The sequence below is a fragment of the Hyla sarda genome, chromosome 5 (assembly GCF_029499605.1).
Source record: "Hyla sarda isolate aHylSar1 chromosome 5, aHylSar1.hap1, whole genome shotgun sequence".
Taxonomy (NCBI): Eukaryota; Metazoa; Chordata; class Amphibia; order Anura; family Hylidae; genus Hyla; species Hyla sarda.
In genome coordinates this window covers 162919802-162942819 of record NC_079193.1, presented here as the reverse complement: position 1 = coordinate 162942819, position 23018 = coordinate 162919802, and the positions used below count along the sequence as shown (strand labels likewise).

The 23018-nt window shown below is 41.5% G+C and overlaps 1 protein-coding gene across 12 annotated transcripts in view; it reads right to left on the bottom strand.

Moving 5' to 3' along the window:
- Positions 1–9560: 9560 nt before the first annotated feature.
- Positions 9561–23018, bottom strand: part of TRAK1 (trafficking kinesin protein 1) — a 138259-nt gene continuing 124801 nt past the window's right edge. For 6 of the 12 annotated variants that reach the window (XM_056520611.1, XM_056520613.1, XM_056520614.1 and 3 more), the window contains 2 exons: positions 13831–13933; positions 9563–10863 (listed from right to left, as the gene is read on the bottom strand). In XM_056520611.1, coding sequence (XP_056376586.1) covers positions 10077–10863; positions 13831–13933 — 890 coding nt within the window. In that variant the 3' untranslated portion in view covers positions 9563–10076. Of the gene's footprint in view, positions 10864–12018; positions 12107–13830; positions 13934–23018 lie in introns of all 12 variants that reach the window. The other 6 variants (XM_056520606.1, XM_056520605.1, XM_056520609.1 and 3 more) reach the window with 4 other exon arrangements.

Genomic DNA, 23018 nt, shown 5'->3' with positions numbered 1-23018 from the left:
GTGCCACCTCACGATTACGTGGTCAGTCGGTATTACCGACCAATCACTTTCCTGCTGGGCGGTGGTCACCGATGATTGGGACGGCGATCAGGGCCCTACTTACCTGTCCAGAGGGGTCCCTTCAGGCGGTGGCAGTGGCAGGAGCAGCGATAGCAGCAGCAGGAGCAGCAGCTGCTGCGGAGACAGGATACAGCAGGAGGTGAGGCCTGGTCACCTCCTGCTGTTGCTAAGCAACAACTCCCAGAATGCACAGCCAAAAAGCATGCTGGAAGTAGTAGTTTTGCAACAGCTGATGGCAAAACTACAACTCCCAGCATGCCCTTTGGCTGTCTGGGCATGCTGGGAGTTAGTTATGCAACAGCTGGAGGCACATTTTTTTCTATGAAAAAGTGTGCCTTCAGCTTTTGTATAACTACAACTCTCAGCATGTACAGAGATCCAAATGGCATGCTGGGAGTTGTAGTACTGTGCCTCCAGCTGTTACAAAACTACAACTCCCAGCATGCCCTTTGGCTGTCCATGCATGCTGGGAGTTATAGTTATGCAACAGCTGGAGGCACACTGGTTGCAAAACACAGAGTTTGTTACTTATCTCAGTGTTTCACACCCAGTGGGCCTCCAGCTGTTGTAAAAGTACAACTCCCAGCATGTACGGCATGTCAGTGCATGCTGGGAGTTGTAGTTTTGCAACAGCTGGAAGCACACTGGTTGCGAAACACTGAGTTAAATAAACAGCTGTTACATAACTACAACCGCCAGCATGCACAGACAGCATAAGTGCATGCTGGGAGTTGTAGTTTTGCAACAGCTTGATGTTTGAGGCCTCAAATGTGCATGGCGCTCTCTCAATTCGGAGCCCTGTCGTATTTCAAGGCAACAGTTTAGTGCCACATATGGGGTATTTCCGTACTCGTGAAAAATTGCCTAACAATTTTTTTTTTTTGGGGGGGGCTTTTTCTCCTTTTACCCCTTATTTTTTACACTAACGTGCTGGTGTTGCCCCATACTTTTTATTTTCACAAGAGGTAAAAGGGAAAAAAAGACCCCCAAAATCTGTAACACAATTTATCCTAAGTACGGAAATACCCCATATGTGGACGCAAAATGCTCTGTGGGCGCACAACAGGGCTCAGGAGTGAGAGCGCACCATGTACATTTGAGGTCTAAATTGGTGATTTGCACAGGGGTGGCTGATTTTTAATGCAGTTCAGACATAAACGCAAAAAAATAAATACCCACATGTAACCCATTTAGCAAAAACCACACTCCTCACTGAACGAGGGGTATAGTGAGCCTTAACACCTCACAGGTGTTTGACAAATTGTCATTAAAGTTGGATGTGAAAATGAAAAAAAATATTATAATTTCACTAAAATGCTGGTTTTACCCTAAATTTTTCATTTTCACAAGGGAAAATAGGGAAAAAAAGACCCCAAAATTTGCATCCCCATTTCTTCTGAGAATGGAAATACCCCATATGTGGATGGCTCTGCGGGCGCACTACAATGCTCAGAAGAGAAGGCACGCCGCTGGGCTTTTAGAAAGAGAAAGTGTCCGGAATTCAAGGCCATGTGTGTTAAAGCCTCCATGGTGCCAGAACAGTGGACCCCCCCTCCCCCCCACAAACACACATGACCCCATTTTGGAAACTACACCCCTCACAATCTATTAAAGGGTGCAGTGAGTATTTACACCCCACAGGTGTCTGACAGATTTTTGGAACAGTGGTCCGTGAAAATGAAAAATAAAATTTTTCATTCGCACAGCCCACTGTTCCAAAGATCTGTCAAACGCCAGTGGGGTGTAAATGTTCACTGCACCCTTTCTTAAATACTGTGAGGGGTGTAGTTTCCAAAAATTGGGTCACCTGGGGGGGGGGGGGGTCCACTGTTCTGGCACCATGGGAGCTTCGTAAATGCACATGGCCCCCGACTTCCATTCCAAACAAATTCTCTCTCCAAAAGCTCAATGGCGCTCCTTCTCTTCTGAGCATTGTAGTTCGCCCGCAGAGCACTTTACATCCACATATGGGGCATTTCCATACTCAGAAGAAATAATGTTACAAATTTTGGGAGGCTTTTTCTCCTATTACCCTTTGTGAAAATAAAAAAAATTGGGGTAACACCAGCATTAAAGTGAAAAAAAATCTAATTTTTCATTTACACATCCGACTTGAACGAAAATTCGTCAAACACCTGTGGGGTGTTAAGGCTCACTGTAACCCTTGTTACGTGCTTTGAAGGGTGCAGTTTCCAAAATAGTGTGCCATGTGGGGGTCTTTTTTCTGTTCTGGCACAATAATGGCTTCCTAAATGCGACATGCCCCCAAAACCAAAACCATTTCAGCAAAATTTGCTTACAAAAATAAAAATGTGGCTCCTCTTCTGAGCATTGTAGTGCGCCTGCAGAGTACTTTACGTCCACACATGGGGTATTTCCATACTCAAAAGAAATGGGGTTACACATTTTGGTGGGCATTTTCTTCTATTACCTCTTGTAAAAATGGGGTAAATTTGGGGAAAAAACAGCATTTTAGTGAAAAAAAATTTCATTTACACATCCGACTTAAGGCTCACTGTACCCCTTGTTACGTGCCTTGAGGGGTGTAGTTTCCAAAATGGTATGCCATATGTTTGTTTGTTTTTTTTGCTGTTATGGCACCATAGGGGCTTCCTAAATGTGACATGCCCCCCATCAAAAACCATTCCAACCAGCAAAATTCCCTCTCCAAAATCCCATTGTTGCTCGTTGCTCCTTCCCTTCCGAGCCCTCTAGTGCACCCACAGAACACTTAACATCCACATATGAGGTATTTCCTTACTTGAGAGAAATCGGGTTACAAATTATTTTTTTTCATTTTCTCCTTTTATCCCTTGGGTCTACAAGAACATGAAATTGGGTCTACAAGAACATGAAATTGGGTCTACAAGAACATGCAAGTGTAAAAAATGAAGATTTTGAATTTGCTGCTATTCCTGTGAAACACGTAAAGGGTTAAACTTTCTGAATGTAATTTTGTATACCTTGAGGGGTGCAGTTTTCTTATAATGGGGTAATTTATGGGATATTTCTAATATAAAGGCCCCTCAAATCAACTTCAAAACTGAACTTGTCCCTGAAAAAAATCAGATTTTGAAAATTTTGTGGAAAATTGCTGCTGAACTGTGAAGCACTCTAATGTCTTCCAAAAGTAAAAACATGTCAACTTTATGATGCAAACATAAAGTAGACATATTGTTTATGTGAATCAATATATAATTTATTTGGTATGTCTATTTTTCTTACAAGCAGAGCGCTTCAAAGTTCGAAAAATGCTACATTTTCAAATTTTTCACGAAATTTTGGCATTTTTCACCAAGATATGATGAATTGATGAAAATTTACTACTATGTTAAAGTAGAATATGTCATGAAAAAGCAATAAGTATAAGTAAAAGCATCCCAGAGTTATTAATGCTAAAGTGACAGTGGTCAGATGTGCAAAAAATGCTCTGGTCCTTAAGGTTATAATGAGCTTTGTCCTTAAGTGGTTAAAAGAAATCACTATATAGCCATCCACATCCCAACGTTAAAAAGTCAACCGGGGCTGACAAAACGTTGGGATGCGGATGGCTATATAGTGATTTCTTTTAATCATCAGCCATTTCTGTCAGCATACAAGACTCACAAGATATCCTTGAGTCACAGACTATAGTACACTCCACAGTGATACTGATAAGCACAAGGATGTATTGATATAAAATTCGGAACACAGACTGTGTTTTTAATAAGTGATTCTCACTCAGCACTTATATTTTACAGTGATTACAATAAAGTTTATAGTTTTAAGGGGAGATTTCTAGTTTAGGGCTAGCCCCTTGGGGGTGACCCCTAAAGTTTGTTGTTCACATTAATGCCCTGAAATCCTTTGGGATTTTTGCTGGATCTTGCTGCAGTACATGCTGCATATGATGTCTATAGGGGAGATATATCAAACCTTGTGCGAAGGACCAGTGGTGTTGTTGTCTATGGCAACCAGATTCCAGCTTTTATTTTTAAAAATACCTCTGAAAAATTAAAGCTGGAATCAGTTTGGTTGCTATAGGCTACTGCTCCTCTGCACAAGGTTTATTAAATCTCCATAAGGTTTAGGAGTCTACAGTTTTCCCTCATACCTGTACTGTAAGTAACTCTCTGCAAACTGTCTTTTGTGTGCACACTATCAACAACCTGTGTGAGCAACCCTTCATGTATGCTCTACCAACTCTCCTTATTCTTGTCTGCGTCCGGAAGTTCATTACTCCGAACACTGTGTGCCGGCTTCCGTGTTCGCGGCCTCCGGACGTGACGTCACGCCCGGCCCCTTCGTGACATCACGCCCGCCCCCTCAACGAAAGTCTATGGGAAGGGGGCGTGACAACGGTCGCGCCCCCTTCCCATAGACTTTGGTAGAGGGGGCGGGCGTGACGTCACAAGGGGGCGGGCGTGACGTCACGTCCGGCGGCCGCGAACACGGAAGCCCGCACACAGCGTTCGGAGTAATGAACTTCCGGACACTGTGTGCGGATCTCCGAAAGGCAGGGTAGCGCACAACCCCTTTAAACAAGTCACCATTTTTCTCAGTAGACTCTTTCAGACATAAGCACCTGCCAATTCAGGTGATTTTGAAGCTCTACACTACTGGATCTTGGCTCTTGGACAACTCTTGATTAATCTTTTTAGCCCTCTGTCTGCAATCTTGCAAGGAGCACCTGGTTGAGGCAAATTAATAGGGAAATAGACTACCATTTCACCATTATGGCTCCAACAGTGATCACTGGTACATTCAGAAGCTTAGAAATGTGCCTGAAAGCAACACCATTGCTCTGTTTTGCAAAAAATTGGTTACAATGATCTTAAAGGGGTACTCCGGCGCTAAGACATCTTATCCCCTATCCAAAGGATAGGGGATAAGATGCCTGATCGCGGGGGTACCGCTGCTGGGGACCCCCCGTGATCTTACAAGCAGCACTACGTTAGAATCAGTCCCCGGAGCACGTTCGCTCCGGGTCTGATTACTGGCGATCACGGGGGCCCGAGCATTGTGACGTCACAACCCCACCCCGTGTGACGCCCCCTGAATGCAAGCCTATGTGAGGGGGTGTGACAGCTGACAAGTCTGTTTTATGGCAAATGCTAATCAATCTGCCCTGTGGTGGGCTGTGAGAAGAGGACCTCAAGTGCTGACCTCAAGACAACAGGTCATGTTTTCAGGATTTCCTTAGTTTTTCACAGGTTATATAATTATGGTCAATGCCATTATCCCCCATTGCCCTCAATCTTAATCCCTTTATGCCATTATTCCCCCCTCTGATCCCCCTGGGCCAATATATGAGATGCACACAATAGCACCCTCCCATACTGCGGTGTTACACTTAGTTTAACATGCTTACCAGGCCTGTGTATATCCCGTTCGGTGGAAGTCGGAGGGCCGCATTGACAGGTGACATCCTTCTGCTCTGTGCCGACACCTCCGTGGAATATCAGGGACATCACACGTAAAGTGGCCGCGGCAGCAGCTCTGGCCGCGGTACAATATAGTGAGCTGCTGCAGCGACTGTGGCATCCAATTCCCGCTCTGCACTGACAATTACTGGCCAATGCATGGCCGGTATTTGTCAGCGAATTTCCGTACCCCCGCATAACCCTTGGCCTACCCCTAGGGGTACGCATACCCATGGTTGAGAACCCCTGCTGTAGAGGAAGTCGGACCCTTATACCACACTCTTGGACTATCATGGTTACTGACAATTTGATCAGAGGCATTCATACCAGCTGTGAGCACTACCATCAGGGACCTATAAGGCCCATCAACTGTATTAGTTCTGGGCACCCAGTTTAGTGATTACATGGGATGGTGTAAGGACAGGGATGTGGAATTTGTATCGCCCGACGGCCGGGAAATGCAGTTCCGAGCGCCGGCCAGGTGATTTCTTCAGGCATTTAGCCCTGCTTCGGGTAAGCAGCGGTAAATGCCGGAATACTTCACACATGTCGGTACACACTGCTACTGTACTTGTATCTCCCTGCTGCCGCCTATAACGAGAATTCCTGGAGGGGTGCGCGCGATTGGTGAGGTCATTGCATCAGCAGCGCAGGATGCCGGGACGCTGACGTCCTGCGCGGCGCGTGTGATGATGTCACCTACTGTGCGCATCCTCGCAAGGAAGACTCGTTATAGGCTGCAGCAGGAAGATGTGAGTACTGTAGCAGTGAAATACCTTAACTTGCCTAATGACTTAATAAGGGAGGACCTGCATATCACCAGGGGCTAACCTTTCTTCTTGGGGGGGGGGGGTAATTGTTTAAATAGGAGCCCTACCTGCCAGGGGTAATATTTATCCGGGGGCCTTTCCACCTATTGGGAACCCCTACCTGCTCATCAGGTAGGGCTTCCCAGTGGGTAGACAGGCCCCCAGATAGATATGACGCCCATATCTATCTGGGGCAAATATACCTATTTGGGAGCCCTACCTGATGGGAGTCATATCTGTCTGGGGGCTTATCTATATATAAGAGAGCTCTACCTAATGGGGGACATGTCCATCTCTGGCTTTGTCTGCCTACTAGGGAAGCCCACCCTTCCTATCAACTGGGGGCACATATCTATCTGGGACATTATTTACTTACTAGGGATGTGGAAATCCCATCACCTGACACCCGGGCACATGTAGTCCCGGGCGCCCAGCAGGTGAATTTTTCACAGAATTAACCCTCTGCCGGGCAAGCAGGGTCGGACTGACTTCCCTCTTTATTTTTATTATATATATGTGAAAAAAAAATTATATTTGGTATTGGTGTAATAAAGCTAACCTAAAGTATTAAAATAATATATAAGTTTGACCACAAGGTGAATTGCGAAAAAAAAAGAAAACCCCCAAATTAGCATTTGTTTTTATTTCACCTCACAATTATTTTATTTTGTTTCCGAGCATAAGTTATGGAAGAATTAAAGGTGTCATTCCAAATTATAATTGGTCACGCAAATGAGTCTGTAGATGGAAAAATAAGAGTTATGGCTATTATAGGACGAGGAGGAAAAAACTAAAGTGCAAAAACTAATAAAGACCATATTTACATACTATTTTGGTTGAAATTATTTAGTTTACCAGGACAAGTGGATTTTCATGAGGGACAAGTAGATTGTGTTCCGTTTTAGTCCCTTGGACAAGTAGTTTTTTTATTTTTTTTTATTTCCACACCCCTGAAGAATGAGGCATTTATGTTACATTTGCTTCAGAAATGCTTCATTACCCTTCACATTTTTTAGGTAGCTGTGGGAGAACAACTAAACTAAATACCAAACAGATTATTTTTAGCATTGTACATAATAGGACTGTATAAAACAGCAGAGTTATATTGTTCGTAAAGTTTATTATTTCAGAAGAAACATTTTCATTGGCCACATCCAATATCTCAGGGAATACAACAGAGGCATCATAATAATGGTTCATACAGTCATTGATTGATTGGACTAACTACTGCCTATAGATACATTCTGATAAAAATATAGTTAAGATTATTTGCTTTTCAATAGGCACACATAACCAGAGGAGTCAATCATATAAAGAAGCAAGAAGGAAATATCCATCAGCCCACTAGTTTCTGAACATCATCTTGCATGGCAGGATCCCCTGATGCCATAAATTTAGACTCCGAGGACGTCCAAGTGATGAAAGAGATAAACTGCTGGAGTAAAAAGTTGCACATACTTGACCAAGCCTCAACTTCAGGCACAACATGTTTATACAGATTGTTTGTATCTATATATTTCATGCTGTAGGACAAGGTTACATGTGATTATCGGGTATAATGATTGTGGAAATAAATCAACCAACATTGTCATAGCATCAGCAATGCATGGATCTTCGATATCAGAGAACAGCACCTGAAACCATTGACATAAAACCTTAAGAGATCGTAGTATTAAGGAAACTGGTGCACTAAAGGCAGCATTGTATACAGCAGTGTCCCTTTAAAAGATGTTTGCTTTATATTGTGCATTTCCAGAACTACATTTCCCTGTCTGTTGTATTACATAGGGATGGTCCTATTTTCTGCCCTGCTTTCCATGATTAAAAACTTCAGGAAAAAAATATATGTTGTGCAAATAGAGTAAGAAAAGAAAAATGAAGTTATTCAGACTGATATGATAAGCAATGCAGGCATCAAGAATGACATTGTGATGTACAACAGTAACAGAACATATCGGTGTCAAACAATATTCAAGTAAAAAAGATTATAAATTATAACAAAAATAAAATAATTAGATATGACTATAGGTGGACAGTTTGGCCTTGTGTGGCTGAACATATTGAGGTGGTGATGGCCTCATTTTGTTCATAAAATACTTTAAAAACTAAGCTGGCTTAAACAACCAAAGTTTAATAGTGCTCTAACATCTCTTTATACACAAATAAAACACTAGGTCCTTCATTACCAACAATTACATAAATACCTTCCTTGAAAGAAAGAACATTTCTAGACTTCAAGTACAGTTTATAGATACTTCCATTACGATTGGTATATCCGGTGTTCATTTTGTGAGCTCTTTCTAGCAAAAATCTGTATCAAATGGATCCAGTGCTTAGTGGGGAAAATAAACAATAAAAAAAAACACAATACAGAATAAAGGTTATGGTGTATACGAAGGACACTTAAATGAAAAATGAAGATTAAACAATATCTAAGTATACATACAATACCTAGGCTCACACGTCTCGGCACTTGCACTAAGTCATAGTTATCGTCTCTTCACTTGACAACACTATGCGAAATGCAACACTTTTTCGCCACCAAAATGATGAATTGATGGAGCCAGCAGCCCTCATTATGAGTCACTAAGGCTCCATCACCATTTAGTTACATTTTACTATAAAGAAGTGGCAGACCTTCAGTTAAAAGAAAAAGCCGTATATACTGTGTGAACAGAGCCTTAACTTTTTTTCTTATAGGTGCCACTTACCCAACACATTGGTCTACTCCACAGTAGCAATATCTTGTTGGCAAAAGTTAAAATGCGTGAAGCAGACTGAAAGTAGTGCATACAGTATTTACTCGATAAGAAACTTTTTTTTTCTTATTATGCTTGTGAGACCAGTGATCTTCAGCCTTATTATCAGTTTATCAGACAGTATCTCCATGTATTGCATTGCACAACACAGTAACATATTCAAGTGCCTTAAAGGAGTACTCCACTGGGGAAAAAAAATTCTTTAAATCAACTGGTGCCAGAAAGTTAAAAATATTTGTAAATTACTTCTATTAAAAAATCCTAATCCTTCCAGTACTTATCAGCTGCTATTTGCTCCACAGGAAGTTATTTTCTTTTTGAATTTCCTTTCTGTCTGGCCACAGTAGGAACAAATCCCCATAGCAAACCTACTCTGGACAGTTCCTAAAATGGACAGAGTTGTCAGCAGAGAGCACTGTGGTCAGACAGAAAGGAAATTCAAAAAGAAAAGAACTTTCTGTGGAGCAAATAGCAGCTGATAAATACTGGAAGGATTAGGATTTTTTAATAGAAGTAATTTATAAATCTGTTTAATTCTCTGGCACCAGTTGATTTAAAATTTTTTTTCCCAGTGGAGTACTCCTTTAAGGATATGGCATACTTGCCTAGGCTAGAACTTCTTTTCAAATAAAATAAAAACTTTGTCTGTAATTTCAGTACTAAACCTATTTGAATTCTACCGTTCCAACAGTCCTTAAAGTTCAGTGCATACGATATCCCACCTTCCCCATTAATTTAATGTACATTATTCTCATTATTAACAATATTACAGCAAACTCATTAAGTCACCGTTTCCAACCGGTAAAATTATTTTAGTTACAGTAAGATATTTATCTACATATTTATAGAAAGTACACTCTCCACTTCTTATCTTATCTAGGCACAATGTTGATTTATCAGTACAAGATATAAGAAGGATGGGAGAGGAGGAAAATGATCTTGGCTTTGTAATAAGCACTAGGTGCAGAAGGTCCGGTAGATCTTATGCAGGGCTAATGCAAACAGCCTCTGACATGATGAAATAGTCAATGGTAGCTGGATATTCTTCACCGTAAGCTAGTCTGTTTGGGTAATTTAGTGCCCATCAGTATACCTGGTGTCAATGTTGATGGTGCCTTCATCTGCATGCTAGATCCCACCATAGCTGGAAAGCTACGATTCCGTCTAATTCCTGCATTTAGCTGAATTCCGCCTATAGCACTTGTTACCGCAGGGTAACTTAAAGGCCGACCTTCCTGTATAAGACCTCCAGGAACAAATCCCCGTACTGGTCCCTGGGCACCACACATTATAGGACTGTCACATGCAGAAGAAGCCTGTGATGGTCCTGAGACTTTGGCAATTCCAAGTTTCTTCACCTTGTCCACTAAATTTAGGTTGGAGACAGAAACATCAGTTTGGCTTTCACTGCTTCGTATGTTCTTCTTTTCTCTCACCTCCTTCAGAATGGAGCTGGCAGGTTTCGAAGCCAGAAAGTTGTCATACGGTGGGCTGGTGCATTTAAAGTCTATAGAAGGAGGAGAGGAGCTTGGTGTCTGCATAGGCGAATTTGGAGGAGTGGAAGGTATGATAGTCATTTTTGGAAGAGACTGATTCATGATGGAAGTCGTTTGAGCCCTGTCCCAACTCTGTGGGTTGTACATAGCTGCTGAAATACCCTGTTCCTTCAGAAGCCTTACCAATCCAAGAGATGTGCTCATAGTAGTAGTGGATTCTCTCAGATTAGTAAAAGACTCTGCCAAGCTGAGACGCCTAGGTGTGCATGGTGTGCTTGCTGGCGTTGATTTTAGATTGCTGAAGATACCAGAAGCTGGAGTGGGTGCTGAGTTAAGGCTGCAGGACACAGAGAAAAGTAAAGAATTATAGAAGCCTGTTATATAAACAATACAAAACCATTTAAAAAGACAATTATGGTCATAACAATTCTAAAAACCATACTGTTAGTTCTTGCCATCCACATGCATACTGAAATAACTGCATCCTTTGCTCCTTAGATACAGTCTAGCTCTTATGTTCTAATGGTCACAATGCAAATTGTTAAACCATGTATTGCTATATAACAAAATAGCATTAACAAAGCACTGTTCACACTCTTTTTTTAGTTGTTTTTATTTTTTTTTGTTTTATGACTATTTTCATGAGTTTTGCATGGTCTCTGTGGATCTGTCATAAAGTTAATATATCACATCTACCATGGACTATTACAAAGCTATGAGGGTACTGTGAACAAAGCCCAATACCGGTCTTTCTGTATTAGCCATCCCCTATACTATACTTTGTCATTACACTCTATTCTAAAACTTTCCTATGCGTGTGCGCCCGTTTTCATCAGCCTAAAATACATATTAAATAATGGTTTATAAATGTGCTTTGTTTTAAGATGTGCATACTTGTCATGTAATAAATTCACATATTTTAACATGTAAAATTTAAAGGGGTGGTATCACATTATATAAAGTGTCAATATTGCCGAACAAATTATTGCCTTTTTTTCTGTCTCCTATGTTCACTGATCTGTGTTTGTGTCTGGTGGGCTTTCTATGAAGTGAAGAGTTCACTTTTGCAAAGCTTTGTTAGTAACCAGTTGTGTACACTATCCATACTTTAAAATGTAAAAATAGAAAAAACAGAAAAACACATACAATTCATATAAGCATGTGTAAAGGAAAGAGAGGTACATCACCACTTTTAATTGACCATGTATTACTGTATATGTAAAACTGTACATGCCCGTGGTAATACAGAAAAACTGCAAACATAGCTGGTTATTTTTATAGATATAAAAGTTACACAAGACAACATGCTAGTGAGCCAGACAAATCCTCTTTGTATTATATTAGAATGATAAAACTCATCATAACCTTAAAGCTATATGGATCTTAGTGATGTTAGGGTGACATTTCTGTCAGTGTCTATGTTACAGGGGGCACACATATCTCAACTACAGTGACCCAGCCAGAGGGGGACTGAACCTGCAATACTGCTCACCCCCTGCCATGCTTGTCAAAGAGTCTGCCCTATAGCTTCTCTCAGCAAAACCTGGTATAAAGTGCTTTCTTCTTCTTCATCAAAAGACCTGTGAAGAACCACGTCTATTAGCAATGATTAAATGGATCATCATACATGGTAAATCATTCTCAGCTTTACTCATCACAGAGAACACCACCCAGACATAAGACCAAATCTATCTATCTAAAAAGTACAATGAAAGGACTGATCAGAAATAAATTACCGAAAAAAGCTGTGATACTTCCCCTTTAAGTTCTACCATTCCAGTTATTGTGCACCAGTGGTATCTGCAGCATTGTTCTTGGCATCAGAAAGTCAATGGACTCCAGGATTCATGGTACATATATGCTTCTCTAAGCCAGAATGTAACTACTTAAAGGGGTACTCCGCCCCTGGCATCTTATCCCCTATCCAAAAGATAGGGGATAAGATGTTAGATCGCCGCGGTCCCGCTGCTGGGGACCCGGGGGATCGCTGCTGCGGCACCACGCTATCATTACTGCAAAGAGCGATTTCACTCTGTGCGTAATGACGGGCGATACAGGGGCCGGAGCAGTTTGATGTCATGGCTCCGCCCCTCATGACATCATGGCCCGTCCCCTTAATGCAAGTCTATGGCAGGGGGTGTGACGACCGCCACGCCCCCTTCCCATAGACTTGTATTGACGGGGCGGGCCGTGACATGAGGGGCGGAGCCATGACGTAACGATGCTCCGGCCCCTGTATTGCCCGTCATTACGCGCAGAGCGATCTTGCTCTGCGCAGTAATGATAACGAGGTGCTGCAGCGGCGATCCCCGGGGTCCCCAGCAGCGGGACCCCGGCGATCTGACATCTTATCCCCTATCCTTTGGATAGGGGATAAGATGTCTAGGGGCAGAGTACCCCTTTAAATATATGTAGGGAGATTTATCAAAACCTGTTCAGACGAAATGTTGCTTAGTTGCCCATAGCAACCAATCAGACCACTACTTTCATTTTGCAGAGGCCTTGTTAAAAATGAAAGTAGTGATCTGATTGGTTGCTATGGGCAACTTTTCTTCTGGACAGGTTTTGATAAATCTCCCCCATGAAGTTCACAGTTGTATGTACCATGAAACGGCGTTGAGACTACTGGGACAGTCGCAGGTGGGGAGTTTGACTGGGGCGGTACACCTGTCAAACCGTAACGCAGGTGTCCTAAGGCGAGCTCAGGGAGGACAGAAACCTCCCGTGGAGCAGAAGGGCAAAAACCTAAAATTGCATGACAAAGTGGTCTTCTCAAAGAACATAGCTACTAGTATGTAAAGTAAACGGTGGACGCTAAAATCTGTCACAGAAAAAAAGAGGTGGTCTTTTGTAGCAGTTTCACTGGGTATATAGAATAGCTGTGGCTAGGTTCACATGGCAGAATTTCCAAGCGGAATTCAACAGGAATATTCCACTCATGATGTCAATGGGATTCTGCTGCACTGCGCAAAAGCCAAGGAAATCTTGATTACAGCATCTGCAGAAACATTAAACTGGTTCAAAATTTCTGCTGATTCCTCTCGGATATGCATTGCTGTCTATGAAGACGAAGCAGTTTCCGCACAGACATTCCCCACATATTCCACCATGGGAACATAGCTTTACAAAGTACAAAGTATAACAGCATTTAATACACCAAAAATTCCAGATGGAAGCCTTTGAGCTCCATAACTCACTATAATAGGAGAGTGGACTGGTTGTATGCTAAGGAAGTGATAATAAAAGGTGGAAATTCACTGAAAACTCAAATGCAATACAAGAAATAAATAAATTAGTATCTGACCTCGGAGTGACTCGCGTGAGTTCATCAGACGGGTGCAAAATCCGACAAGTGGTGAAAGTGAAGGTGGAATTGGTCTGAGACAAACATTTTCCAGGGTGGTGCACTGAAAATAAGAGAACAAAAATGAAAATTTTTTTTTTTTTTACAATGAATGTGGTTTGATTTCTCAATTTAAATCATCTTAAGAATTTTCCATGAAGAATTAACACCAAGTTTTCATGCATTAGGATCATGTGGCTTCATTTTCCATTTCAGATGCAGTGGAGTAATAAAAAAAAAAATAATTGTTGCCAAGGTGTATCCACAGTTTAATAAATGAAAATAAAGTACTGATCGGATCTCAAGATCTCTTCGCGCGGAAAATCCACGAGGACGCGCTAAACAAACACAGGAAAAACTAACTGTTTGTTACCATCAGCTTGCTGCCTACGGAGGTTGTAATCTCAGCAGAGATCCCACCAGCAGCTGGAGCTGCAACTATACGAAAGAAGGACTTCAGCCACGGACTTTATGGGTGAGGGGTACATAGTACCAAGATAGCAGCCTTTTTCTCCCCAGCTCTACAGTGAAAACCGCAGACGCACGTCCGACAGCACAGATCCATACTACAGTTACAGGCGCATAGCGCAGGCAGACCGTCTTTTCATATCGGGACTTTGGTTTTACGTACTTACAGGAACTGCAGGACTTTCTTTTATATCTATTTGGAGCCATTTTATATGCAGTGCCTAGCAGTCCTCTCATGTATATTTAACCCCTTAAGGGGTTTTACGTTTTTGCACTTTTGTTTTTTCCTCCTTATCTTTAAAAAATCATAACCCTTTCAATTTTGCACCTAAAAATCCATATTATGGCTTATTTTTTGCACCACCAATTCTACTTTGCATTGATATCAGTCATTTTACCCAAAAATGTACGACAAAACGGAAAAAAAAATCATTGTGAGACAAGATTGAAAAAAAAAAAACAAAAAAAAAAAAACGCCATTTTGTAATTTTGGGGGCTTCTGTTTCTACGCAGTAAATTTTTCGGTAAAAATGACACCTTCTCTTTATTCTGTAGGTCCATACAATTAAAATGATACCCTACTTATATCGGTTTGATTTTGTCGCAAAAAAATCATAATATCATGCAGGAAAATGTATACATTTAAAATGGTCATCTTCTGACCCCTATAACTTTTTTATTTTACCGGGTATGGGTCGGTATGAGGGCTCATTTTTTGCGCCGTGATCTGAAGTTTTAAGCGGTACCCTATTTGTATTGATCAGACTTGTTGATCACTTTTTATTCATTTTTTCATTATATAAAAAGTGACCAAAATTACACTATTTTGGACTTTGGAATTTTTTTTGCGCGGACGCCATTGACCGTGCGGTTTAATTAACGATATATTTGTATAATTCAGACATTTCCGCACGCGACGATGCCATATGTTTATTTTTTTTTCATTTACACTTTTTTTTAAATGGGAAAAGGGGGGCGATTCAAACTTTTAATAGGGGAGGTGTTAAATGATCTTTATTCACTTATTTTTTCACTTTTTTTTTTGCAGTGTTATAGCTCCCATAGGGACCTATAACACTGCACACACTGATCGTTATCATTGATCACTGGTTTCTCATAGGAAACCAGTGATCGATGATTCTGCCGCTTGACTGCTCATGCCTGGATCTCAGGTACTGAGCAGTCATTCAACGATCGGACACCAGGAGCCAAGGTAGGAGACCCTCCTCGTGTCTAACAGCTGTTCGGGACGCCACGATTTCGCCGCAGCGATCCCGAACAGCTCCCTGAGCTAACCGGCATGGTTTCACTTTCACTTTAGATGCAGCGTTCAACTTTGAACGCCGTTTCCAAAGGGTTAATAGCGCGCAGCACCACGATCAATGCCGCGCGCTATTAGCCACAGGTCCCGGCCGTTGTTAGAGGCCGGGCCCGACCCGCCTTATAGAAAGGGAAAGGACTCAGGACGTACTAGTACGTCCTTGGTCCTTAAGGGGTTATCGAGGAAAAAACTTGTTGATATATATATATATATATATATATCTCAACTGGCTCCAGAAAGTTAAACAGATTTGTAAATTACTTCTATTAAAAAATCTTAATCCTTTCAGTACTTATGAGCTTCTGAAGTTAAGGTTGTTCTTTTCTGTCTAAGTGCTCTCTGATGACACGTGTCTCAGAAACCGCCCAGTTTAAAGAGGTTTGCTATGGGGATTTGCTTCTAAACTTGCCGGTTTCCGAAACACGTGTCATCAGAGAGCGCTTAGACAGAAAAGAACAACCTTAACTTCAGAAGCTCATAAGTACTGAAAGGATTAAGATTTTTTAATAGAAGTAATTTACAAATCTGTTTAACTTTCTGGAGCCAGTTGATATAAAAAAAAGTTTTTTTCCTGGATAACCCCTTTAACAGTTTTTATTTTGGATATGTATTCATAGTGTGAAGATTGATGGGGAAGCAGAGCACTAGGGCCCAGCGCTCTCCCCTAGATTTATTCTAATTTTATCAATGTTATTGTATTAATACTAATAAACTGTTTACATTATCTTCTGAGCCGCCTCCTCACACTTTTTATTATCTAACTTATAACTTTTCACCTACCTTGCAGACTATCACATTCTCTACCCTGCAGAACATCGCTACTGCTAGTGCTGATTTTCAGCACAACTTTATCTGGTAAATCCTTTCCAATTCTCTCTTTTTTCTATCTGCAGATTATAACCTCTATCTGCAGATCATTACCACTGCCATTGCTTTCTATCATTCCTACCATTAACAGCGCTTTTCATTTTACCTTTCTGTTGCAACTCCGACACCACTATTTATTACATTCATTATATTTATTACACTTACTACATTATTTATCAAGTAACCTTGATAACCGATCAATACTTTGTTATTTTCATTTATTAATCATTTTCAGGTGTGTGTTTAGGGATCGCACCCAGATTGTAGTTCCTGGTCCAACCACTAGATAGTGGCTGAGGTGTGCTCTATCTCTTTCATATACAGTACACAGGTTAATGATGTCTTTTTTCCAAAGCTTGCCTTCTAAAGGACTGTACTAACGCATGGTTAACTATTGCTTTTTCTTTGCTTCTAAATCCACACTGTATACACTTAAACATATATAAAAATTATATATTATATATGAGAGACAAGATAAGCACAGACTTATGAAGCAAAGACAAAAGGTTCCAGAGCATGGGTCCACTATGAAGATCACAGAGGATTTTTCTATACCGAGGCCAAAAGTGAAATTAGTAAGGGAAAGAATACCACAGCTATTGCAATATTTTTCCAGAGTTACGTGGACATAAATTTGGGTGCACTCTAGGCAACATTTTGTAATCTGTTTACTATATAATCCAATGAATGTTGCCTATAACTCCGGAAAAAAATGTGTTATGTTGCCCAATGGCGATCTCATGATTTTGCAGATCATTTAAAAATATATAACCATTGATTAGATATAGAGGCTGCTAAAAGAAGAGGGAAGCAAAGTTCTGAGAACAGAAACATAGGGACAAGGTTTCCAATGCAGAAAAGCGACAGTAAGGAGGGCATATAATTCACAATTGCTTGTATACCAAACCTTCATATATTTCCAGGGTTTCAGAACTGTAAAAGACAAAATCACATAACTGCAGGATCAAGATCACAAATGTATAACCTCTGCTCATGTTCCACAGTAGCTTTACTAGTTTACATTGGAGAGCCTGGGCGATATAGCTGGAAAATCTAATTTATGTATTTCTGGACAATTCTTGGTTTTAATATTGATTTTCTTGTTTGTTTTCACGAAACAAACTAAACAAAAAGAAACTAAACAAAATACCAAGTCACAGTTTAATTGAATATTTTCTCAATTTAGATTGACGATCTCAAAAAATATATATATATATTACTGTATTAAACCCCATACCTTTACATAAAGCAACTGCATGCGCAGCACGCGTACTGTATACTGATCAGTATATCAGAATTGTCAAAATGTATCAAAACCTGTGCAGAGGAAAGTTGACCAGTTGTCCATAGCAACCAACCAAATAGCTCATTTTATTTATCAGATGCCTTGTTAAAAATGAATGAAGCAATCTGATTGGTTGCTATGGTCAACTGCTTCCGTCCTGTGTGAAAGCACCCTTACAAATCACATAGCACCTGAAGGACAATTCTGATAATCAGTATATTTTAAAGAATTGCTTTGCATCTAAATGACTGGGGTTTAATAAATATAAACTTTTCAAGACTTTTTGATTTAAATATCATTTACAACATATTAACCAGATCACTGGTCAGCTCTTCATGGTATAGGGACATGTAAGGCAGGGGCCTATACCCATGTTCTGAAAAGATCTGTCACCAGCTTGGCTATTTTGGCATCTTTAAGAAAGATATAGGAGCCGGGTCACTGTCATACTGTCCTTTAATGACCTGCTGGTCCTGCAAAGTAAAAAAAATCATCACCATTTTTGGATTCTGCAAAATCAATCAAAGTGCTTCAGGGCATTTCCCAGGACCACACGTGTCCAGGAACTCCTTCCCCTTCTCCTGCCATTTTAGCTCCTCTCTACTTTAAAACCTTGTGCATGTGCATCCAATCCTGGGCCTTCCACTTCAGATTTTTTTTTTTAAACCTGTATCCCCTCTGGGCCACCAGGAGCACAAGTGATTACTGGGAAGACAAGGGACAGGAATTCCTGGGCACTAGTTGTGGAACACCCTGTGGGCACTTGTGATTAGTTTGCATGCTAAGAAGATGTTGACTTTTCAGCAGAGGAACAATGGATGATCAAATGGAAGGTATGACAGAACCGCTAAAATTAACTGGACTGGACTTCTTAAAAAATAAAACTAGTACCTGACCAAAGAATCAAACCTTATATAATTAAAAAGTTATATATTTATAAAGCTACTCATTGTCAATGCTCTGAAGTATGCAAAATATTGTTTAAAATGCAAGTTCGTAAAGTAAAAATTCTATTCACATTGGAGTTAAATTATAACAATCCATAGGCTCATGTATAAACGCTAGTGCAGGCAAACTATTATCTATCTGCCCATAGCGACCAAACTGAACACGAAAGATGAAAGTTAACACGCCCATTCCCTGCAATACATTTTTCTTGAGGCCTCTTTGTTTTAGCAAAGCATTCACCTGACTTTATACTAAAATCCTAAAGTAAAAAAAACAAAAAAAAAATAACAGCTAATTATACAGAAAAAATTATGCTAAATACCTTGTACATTGGGGTGAAGTTATCTAAAATTATATACAGGGTGGGTTTTAAAAGTACAGGATTTGGAAAATGTGTGGATCCCCTAGAGACAAGGTATGTAACCCCAGGTGTACATGTCCCGCAGGTTGAAAATCTAGACCATGGTTAAAGAGAATCTGTCACCTGTATTAGCTGCCATGAGCTGCTGACATCATTTAATAGCTGTAGGGGTATAAAAATGTGACAGCACACCTCCTTGCTCACCCTCACCTCTGATGTGCTGGGATCTGTAAGTCATTTAAAGATAGGAAGACGAGGGCAAGAAAAGAGGCCTGCCAGGCTGTAGTACTTGAGCAAGTTGGCTTTGCCTTCTTGAAACTTGCCTAAAAAAAGGTGATTTTCAAAGTTTGGCAACCATCATTAGTGCCTGAGAAGGTAGTTTGCTGCTTTTACCACAACAGCTATCCAAAGAGGTCTGTGACTCTTAGCAGCAAATAGAGCAGACCGATTTACTTTATATAAACACTGGAAGGGAGAGACCTCAGCAAAAATAATAATTTCATTTGGGATGACTCAATCAGCCAAAAGCATGAGACTGCAGGTCCCACCTGTCATGAATGGCATATCAGACACATGATCAGTGGCTTTCTTCGTGCACCTTAGCAATAGGTTGATATTCCATGCATGATAAGTAGGGCAAGGACTGCGACTCTGACTTTAGGGCTTCTGAGTTTATTTGTGTACCAAAGTGATTTGCAGAGAATAAAAATAAAAAAGGTAAGTTAGTCAAACAGTATGTTCCCAGCCTACAGTATGTTTACTGCAGTATGGTCCAAAGGGGTGGAAATGGTCTTTATTCTGCAAAACATGATAAAGTAGTGTTTGCTTTGGACAAGAGAGTCCGGTGATAAGCTGATCACATGATAATCACTGCTTGGACCCTCAGAGATCCGCTTTAACCTGTGAGAGAAGTTGGCAGCAAATTATTTCCATTGCAGTGCCACTACAGGACAAATGAAGTATTACACAGTGCCCATGGATGGGCTATCCATGTAATGTGCAGACGGGCCTGGAGTGGCAGAAGCTCTTTATAACCACTTAAAACAGGAATAATTTAGAAAATTTTATAGGTTCATAAAATCAACACTACTTTCTATATTTCCTGCTGTCCACAGACAAAGCTTTTTTATTTTTTATTTTGCTGGTTTGATCACATGCTGGCACACCTATGTGACCGCTGCAGCCAGCCTGTAGTGTTGCTGAATGTATGTACGGCATGTGACTTATGAGATCAGCAATTGGAAGCACCTACACAGTAGATGTTGGGCATGTCATTAATCCGGTGACAAACAACCACTGGTAGGGACCACCTAGGCAGGAACAGCAGGGAATTCTTTTAGAACATTTCCTCATGCTAGTTTTATTTACTAAACTCTTGGACATTTTAAGTCTATATAGATTTTAAATAAATAGCTTGAACAACGTGTTGACAAAGTTGGTTGATGTGTTGGTAAAGTTACATCGGGGAGTAATTCAGACAAACTAAATGCCTTACTTTAAATTCTTGTGTGACCTTTTTACAGCAGGTGGCTGGGCATGTGTCACTCTCTACAAGGATGAAATCAAGTAAGCATACTATGCTGTTTAAGTATCTCAATTTCATCGAAAAGAGGTGCAAAACTGAGCATTCTTCTGCCACCGCTCTACAGCAAACAAGATGTGCAGGACAAAAAAAACAACAAAAAAGACTACTAATGCTATATGCAAAACAAAATGGAGTGAAAGGAAGCAAATGGTGCTGTCCAATGTACACAATATAGAACAGACAGCCTTCATATCAGACTGAAGTTGGCCATACAATAAGAGGCGTATTCACACAGCAGAATTTCCTCTGCTTCTCCATGTAAACACCATGGCACACAAGTAATCTTAAGCAGATTCAAGCAGGTGAAATCCATGTGGCATTAAAGCCCTATTGATCAATGGATGGTCCTGACCGTGATTATTTACTGCTTCAAGAATTAACAAATCCATTCTTTAAGAAGAAAATCTTTATCGGTAAATTTCATTAATATCAATGGGGCTTTGATTCCTCATGGATTTCAGGCAGAACTTCAACATGGAAATTCTGCTTGAATCTGCTTCAAATTACTTGTGTGCCATGGTTTTTACATGGAAAAGTAAAAGAAATTCAGGGAGGAAATTCTGCCATGTTAAAATGCCTTAAGATGGCTGTCAAATGAATATTTGTTTGGCCAACAGCTATTTCTCCTGATCTCACCCACACACATTCAGTTGAGCATGTGTTTTTTTCAATGGTGGTGGTGGTGGGATGCTGCTGCGAGACATCACTGGTGGTGACTTATATCCCCATGAACAGTGTGATGGTCAACATTTCTGATCCTTCTTTCCCCTTACATCATCTATGGGACAAGATCTTAGAGGCAAATACATTAGATGGTTGGCAGTGAAATGGACAGGTTTGGCTGACACCTATATGATGTTTGTGACCAACTTAGACCACTTTTAACCAAAACTGAAAATTAAGATTACCGTATATACTCGAGTATAAGCCGAGTTTTTCAGCACGATTTTTCGTGCTGAAAACACCCCCCTCGGCTTATACTCGAGTGAACTCTCCACCCGCAGTGGTCTTCAACCTGCGGACCTCCAGAGGTTTCAAAACTACAACTTCCAGCAAGCCCGGGCATCCATCGGCTGTCCGGGCTTGCTGGGAGTTGTAGTTTTGAAACCTCCGGAGGTCCGCAGGTTGAAGACCACTGCGGCCTTCGACATCATCCAGCCCCCTCTCACCCCCTTTGGTTCTGTACAATACTCACCTCCGCTCGGCGCTGGTCCGCTGCTGCAGGACTGTCCGGAGAGGGGGTGGTCCGGTGGGATAGTGGTTCCGGGCTGCTATCTTCACCGGGGAGGCCTCTTCTAAGCGCTTCGGGCCCGGCCCCAGAATAGTCACGTTGCCTTGACAACGACGCAGAGGTACGTTCATTGCCAACGTACTTCTGCGTCATTGTCAAGGCAACGCCTCTATTCCGGGCCGGAAGCACGGAGAAGAGGCGCCCCCGGTGAAGATAGCAGCCCGGAACCACTATCCCACCGGACCACCTCCTCTCCGGACAGCCCTGCAGCACCGGACCAGCGCCGAACGGAGGTGAGTACTGTACAGAACTAAAGGGGGGTGAGAGGGGGCTGGATGATGTCGAAGGCCGCAGTGGTCTTCAACCTGCGGACCTCCGGAGGTTTCAAAACTACAACTCCCAGCAAGCCCGGACAGCCGATGGCTGCCCGGGCTTGCTGGGAGTTGTAGTTTTGAAACCTCTGGAGGTCCGCAGGTTGAAGACCACTGAGGGCGGATGATGAGAAGAGGATGATGAAGGGGGGGTGTGGGATGATGACAAGAGGATGATGAAGGGGGGGTGTGGGATGATGAAGGGGGGTGGGGATGATGACAAGGGGATGATGAAGGGGGGTGTGTGGGATGATTACAAGGGGATGATGAAGGGGGGTGGGGATGATTACAAGGGGATGATGAAGGGGGGTGGGGATGATGACAAGGGGATGATGAAGGGGCGTGGGGATGATGACAAGGGGATGATGAAGGGGGGTGGGGATGATGACAAGGGGATGATGAAGGGGGGATGTGTGGGATGATGACAAGGGGATGACGACAGGTGATGATGATGAGGGTCTGGATGATGACAGGCGGTGATGATGATGAGGATGTTAATGACGGGTCTGGATGATGTATTTCCCACCCTAGGCTTATACTCGAGTCAATAACTTTTCCTGGGATTTTGGGTTGAAATTAGGGGTCTCGGCTTATACTCGGGTCGGCTTATACTCGAGTATATACGGTAGTTCTAACCAAAAAATGAAAACATCTATAAAAATATAGTGAACATAAAATATACTATTAAATATACTACTTCAAGATAACTACA